General features: G+C 37.1%; 1 protein-coding gene across 1 annotated transcript; it reads left to right on the top strand.

The window, feature by feature from the left end:
* Positions 1 to 4,785: 4,785 nt before the first annotated feature.
* On the top strand, positions 4,786 to 5,826 carry LOC141482201 (uncharacterized). The gene is made up of 2 exons (XM_074175182.1): positions 4,786 to 4,999; positions 5,063 to 5,826. Exon 2 carries the CDS (start codon positions 5,064 to 5,066, stop codon positions 5,769 to 5,771), a length of 708 nt encoding a protein of 235 aa, XP_074031283.1. The 5' UTR covers positions 4,786 to 4,999; position 5,063; the 3' UTR covers positions 5,772 to 5,826.
* Positions 5,827 to 6,665: the final 839 nt, after the last annotated feature.

Here is a 6,665-nt window from a genome sequence, read left to right as displayed (position 1 = left end):
GAGTTCGATTGTAACCAGTGACTACATGTCATTTTTCAATGAGATTAGGCAGAAGGTCATTGAATTACTGGAATCAGCCATCAGGATCCATAAAAGCATCAAGGTGAATATGGAAGTTTTTGGGAATTATATTCTTCAGACTGATGATTCGAGGGACACGAAGTCATTTAATTCCCAAAATAAAATAGTGGACCAATCTTCAGATTTGAATGCTGTTTTTGATGGATTCCGTGATGTAATTGTGGCTCAAACGACTGAGTTCCAGGATCGTGACTCAGGTATTTATTTTTTGAAAATTTCAATAAGATTGAATAGTAATTTTTTTTTTATAATTCAGGTTGGACTTGTGAAAAAATATTGTTTCTCGAGGTCAACATTAATGAATACAGTCCACTGGAAGGACGTTCATATGTGAAGCTGCCTCAATGTATTCAATGGAAGAAAGCTGTTGTGAATGTTCGTAATGAAGATCAATATTGTTTTGCTTGGGCTATAACATCAGCATTATATCCTGCAGATAGTCGAGTGTCCGAACTTACGTCATATCCACATTTTTCCACTGTTTTAGATGTCACAGGTATGGATTTTCCGGTTAAAGTTAATAATAAGAGTATCGAAATATTCGAAGATAGGAATGATATTTCAATTAATGTTTACGGTTTAGAAAGTACATTTGAGAAGGGTAAAATGAAGTATGAAGTGATTGGTCCATTGCGATACTCACAGAGAAGACTCCGGAGACATGTCAATTTGTTGTTTATAACTGATGACTTCGGTAATGGTCACTATTGTTGGATCAAAGATCTTTCAAGATTAGTTTCTAATCAACTATCAGCTCATAGACAGAAAAAATATTTTTGTGACGGATGTTTGATATATTTTTCTGATGAGAGATTGCTTTTACGTCATAATATGTATGATTGTAATCACATTAGTACCACAACACCAACTACTGATTTAAAGATCAATAAATATGGTAGAATGGTTGCGGAAAATATACTAATGTTTGAAAACTTTGAGAGGCAAATGAGGGTGCCATTTGTAGTGTATGCTGATTTTGAATCAGTGCTTAAACCGATTCATGTGAATGAGCCAAATCCTGAAAGTTCATACACGATTAAAACATTCAAACATGCCCCATATTCATTTGCTTATTTGATAAAGTGTTCATATAATGATGATTTGTCAAAATTTGTTACATATAGGGGTGTAGATGCAGCTCAGAAATTTGTGAGTAGCATTGAAGATGATTTGAAAGAGATACATGAAAATCATCTCAGAAACCCTAAACCGATGGATACACAAACTGACGAAGAAGAAGAACAGTTTGCTGCAGCCAGAACTTGTGGTATATGTAATAAAGCATTTACTGATGGTGAAGTCAAAGTAAGAGATCATTGTCATGTCACAGGAAAGAAAAGATCACATGCCGCTCACTCGAAATGTAATTTAAATTTCAAAATACCAAACTTCATACCTATCATTTTTCATAATTTAAGTGGTTATGATTGTCATTTATTCATAAAAGAATTGTATAGGAATAAAGAGAAAGTTGATGTTATCCCGCAAACTAAAGAGAAATATATATCTTTCACGAAGCATCTCTTCACACACAGCTATACCGATAAAGATGGTGTGGTTAGGAAGAATTATCTCAAAATGAGATTTATCGATAGTTATAAATTTATGACTAATTCGTTGGAGAAGTTGGGTGCAAACTTGACCTCCGATCAATGTTTGGAGATGCACAAACATTTCCCACAAATTGAGAAATTCAATTTGATGAGACAGAAAGGTGTATTTCCATATAGTTTTGTTGATGACATTGACAAATTGAATTATCCATTACTTCCGACAAAAAATCAGTTTTATGACACACTCAATTGTGAACATATATCGGAAACTGATTATGATAGGGCTAGAAATGTTTGGAATTTATTCGAGTGTCAGAATTTGGGGGAATACTCTGATTTGTATTTGAAGTCGGATGTATTGCTACTATGTGATATTTTTGAAAACTTCCGCACCACAAGTTTAGAGATATATAACTTAGATCCGGCACAATATTATACTGCACCTGGATTATCATGGGATGCCATGTTGAAGTTCACTAATGTTGAATTGGAATTACTAACTGACATTGATATGATTCACTTTTTTCAAAAAGGTATACGAGGTGGAATTAGTCAATGTAGCGAGAGGAAACATATAGCAAATAATAGATTTTTACCCAATTATAATCCCAATGAACCTTCCACATTCATTACATATTTAGATGCAACAAATCTATACGGTCACAGTATGTCACAACCTCTACCAACAAGTGAATTTACATGGTTGACACCAAATGAAATTCTTAATCTTGATGTGATGGATGTGAGTACTGATAGTCCGTATGGGTATGTATTTGAAGTGGACATTCATTATCCACAAGAGTTGCATGATAAACATTCTGACCTTCCATTTTTAGTCGAAAAAATAATACCACCTCGTACACAATCGAAAATTCCCAAATTAATTCCAAATTTGAATGATAAAAGAAAATATATTGTTCATTATAGGAATCTACAGCAAGCTGTCAAAAATGGATTGATTGTAATGAATACACATAGAGTATTGAAATTCAAACAATCATGCTGGATGAAACCCTATATAGATCTTAATACTGAAATGCGTAATAGGTCTAACAACAAATCTGTTAAAGATTTCTATAAACTAATGAATAATGCGGTGTATGGAAAGACAATGGAGAATGTAGATAATCGAATTGATGTTAGACTCGTTACACATTGGGAAAATATAAAGAAAAATATAGGTGCCAGCACTCTCATAGCCAAACCAAATTTCAAAAATTGTTCAATTTTCACTGATAATTCCGTTGCCATTCAATTGGGTAGAGTGAAGGTTCATTACGATAAACCATTATATTTGGGATTTTCCGTATTAGAATTATCTAAAACAGTCATGTATGACTTTTTCTATGGATGCATCAAACAACACTTTGATGAAAATGTCTCTTTACTTTACACAGATACCGACTCGCTCATTCTTAAAGTAAACACAGAAAATTTTTATGAATTCATAAAAACTAACATAAGTAGATTTGATACATCCAATTACAGTATAGTTAACCAATTCAATATTCCAGTAACAAGTTCAGTCTTGGGTAACTTCAAAGATGAATTTCCAAATGATCCAATCATGAGTTTTTATGGTACAGGTGCTAAAGCATATTATGTGAAATCTGTTGATGGTGAATTTAAGAAAGCCAAAGGGGTTAAACGATCTGTAATAAAGAATGAATTAACATGCGAAGATTATCAAAAAATCGTCGAACAAGGTGGTATGATATTCAGAAAGATGAATTCATTTAGAAGCGTGTTACATGTTATGTATACTGAATTAAAAAATAAAGTTGCATTATCATATCACGACGATAAACGATTTATCATTCCGAATACTACCCACACTCTTCCTTGGGGTCATAATGATATTGAATTTTATGAAAACGATCCAAATGAGAACATTCGTTGGATAAGTAATATTATTCAACAATCACAATCTCAGGAGACCCCATTGGATCAATTGATTAATTTATTATCTGCCGAGATCAATGATTGAAATATCATTCAATATCTTCAAAACCGGAAAATTCAATATTGATATTTATGTAGCCATTTATAATCAATAATATATGACAGAAGTAATGTGATATTAATGTATTATGTATGTATGTATATGTATTACTGTAATGAATATAAAATGATTAAAATTTTATTTGTATTATTTCTATTTCCCTAATCAATTACTGCAATATATAGTATAATGTAAATGACAGAAATATCAGTTTGAAGAGAATCATCGTAGAGTGCACAATGTCTAAAACAATCGATAAGTTTGGTAGAAAAAGAAAATGGGGTGGTAATGTCATTCGAGGTCCTCCTGGGAATAATTTTAAATTAACAAAAGATGGTCATTATGACATGCAAAGGAAAATATTGAAAAATACAAGTGAACCAATTGACAAGAGTGATTGTGTAACTGTATCATATCTTGAGGGGGAAATTAATGGTACAAAGGAAGTTATACTGCTAGCCCTACAAGCTGCAATACAATCCACAATAGGCAATATTGCTCGGGACGCCCGGCAAGCATTTGACGATAAAATTGCAGAGGCTCGGATAACTTTCACTCGTAAATTTGACAAACTTACAAGTGATGTAGACATAAAAATGTCTGACATAACAGCGTCTACAAATAAAAAATTTGATGCTATGTCAAACATAACAGGGACTACAATGAAAAAGTATGATGTACTGGAACAGAGAGTTGAAGTATTGGAGAAAAACCATAAAGAAGTTTTGGAGAGAAACTATAAAGTCAAGCCATCATCATCAGGTGGACTGGGATATCCAGGACTGAACATTAATCCAAATCATAGAATAATACAACCAAAACCAAAACCAACTGATGATGTATTAATGGAACCAACATGGTGAATGTATTCCCTCGTTAGGTTAGGTTAATAGTTACGTTAGGTTAGCTGCATAGTTACGTTAGGTTAGGTGTTAGGTTAGTATTCCCTCGTTAGGTTAGGTTAACAGTTACGTTAGGTTAGCTGCATACTTACGATAGGTTAATAGGCGATCGCGAAGCGATCGCTTCACGATCGCTCAGCATGCCGCTTCGCGGCCTGGGGCGCTCAACATCCACCACTTGCATTCGGGGCGCGTTTTTTGCCCCTTCTCGAAGCCCCGCCCCCTTTCCGAAGCCCCGCCCCTCCCCTCCCCGAAGCCCCGCCCCCGACTCCCAACATTTGCGCATGTACACCCCTACCCTCAACGCGCATGTGCGCTCCCACCATTTTCCCACCACTCACGCATCGAAGTCGATACCCTCCGGAGAGCACTCTACAACATTCAGTTCGAGAAGTCATCTCATCGAGAGCAGTCCACTCCACTTCAAGGCAGTAGCTTCCAACGACCAACTTGATATTTGAGTAAGTAAATTAAGAATGTTATTTTTTATATCAACTAACTTTGTATTATTTCTTCTTTTTCAGAATGGCAACCAATACACAGGAGGTGAATAATGCTGTGGCGTCTATTCTGCCGGTGTCCGCTGACCAGGAGGAGGCAGCATCTTCGAGAGCGGTGACGGGTGACCAGGCAACCACTTCGCGTTCGCGAGTTAGGTGCAGATCTTCTAGCCCTGACTTATTCGAGGAGGAGGAGGAAGTCAGGGCTGTGAAGAAGGTTTGCCAACGACCTGCAGCAAGGGTTGGTCCTATTTCAAAGTACCGAGCTACTTGCAATAGGACTAATCCTTATGCAGGTAGTTTTTCGACCTCTCGCAAGAGGGCCTCCACACCAGCAGCACCAGCAGCAGTGGAAATTCCGAGGATTCCTTCCCCGGAGTTGGTGATATTGTCCCCGTTGGTGGTGCGACTACCACCGCTGCCAGCGACACCGGCGGATCCTGAGGTGTTGGTGCCACAGCCTATCGAAGAGGTTAGTGAAAAGATGAGTGTTTTTCTGCAGAGATGTAAGGAAGCAGAACGAGCTTCCCGATCTAGCGAGGCCGCGTTGGTTACCATGAAGCGACAAATGGCTGAAATGGATAACCGACGGAGGGAAATCCAAAAGGAAATGGCCGAAATAGATCGGAATTATGCATCTCTGCAGGAAAGGTGTAAAGCAGAGACCTCTTCGATACAGCTGTACAAAAAAGTAGTGACAGTTATGGACACTCTTTTTGTAGATAAAGTGTAAATATAAGATTAGTTTTAGGTTAGTTAGGAATATTTAATTATGGTAGTTTTAAGTTTATATTTGTTAAGTTTATATTGAATTAAGGAAAAGGAAGTGAAATAAAGGGTTTACACTGTTTTTTGGTTTGGTACACATTGAACAATGCGATGGTTGGAGCATTTTTCTTCACTTCCTCTTATTATTATTATTATTTTTTTATTTCAATTTCAAGTGCTTCTAGACAAATACCTCACATCAATTTTTGTGTTCTCTAATCACTTGTAAATAATTTCATGTGAAGAAAATTTAAAAAAGAAAAAAATAGACATGTTTCATAGAGAAATCGACAAGTATATTTCATACTGCAATTTACCCCTACTCAATGTCACACTCCTCTCCCACTCCCTCTCGAAAGTATAAAAGTAGAAATCATCTGATGAAACATTCAGTTGATCAGCTAGCATCGAGATGGAACCCGATTCAACCTCCGAACCCTATAGCTGCCCGGATCAGGGGTACAACTTCAATTACTGGGATAACAGCCAGGTACCGCTAGTCTCTTCTACCACGGCACCCCACAGTCCGCCATATGAATACCGGGATCACGACATCAGGATGCAAGTTCAACATGTCACTGGCAGTGACGAAGGACACTTGGACGATTCGGAATATCCAGATCCTGACGGATGGTGGGACCCTGCTTATGATGACATTGTCCCAATGAGCAGCGACGACGACGATGATGACGACGACGACTCTGGCGATGATGCTGATGACGAGCTTGACGTTAGACGTCCTCCACCATCCCCTATCCTCATCGAGGATAGTCCTCCGCCATCCCCAATCCTGATCGATGATGATGTCCTCAATTCCGATGATGACATATAATCATCTACTCGTCCATCATTTCCTTTC

This window comes from Leptinotarsa decemlineata, unplaced genomic scaffold (assembly GCF_025532065.1).
Source record: "Leptinotarsa decemlineata unplaced genomic scaffold, Ldec_3_MD MMD2_tig00000882_RagTag_RagTag, whole genome shotgun sequence".
In the NCBI taxonomy this organism is placed as follows: domain Eukaryota; kingdom Metazoa; phylum Arthropoda; class Insecta; order Coleoptera; family Chrysomelidae; genus Leptinotarsa; species Leptinotarsa decemlineata.
Note: the sequence above shows the minus strand (reverse complement) of the source record. Positions and strands in the feature narration are given on the sequence as shown.

Excerpts from the sequence above, each read along its gene's own strand:
- LOC141482201 (XM_074175182.1), top strand. The coding sequence starts at position 5,064 with ATGGCAACCAATACACAGGAGGTGAATAATGCTGTGGCGTCTATTCTG.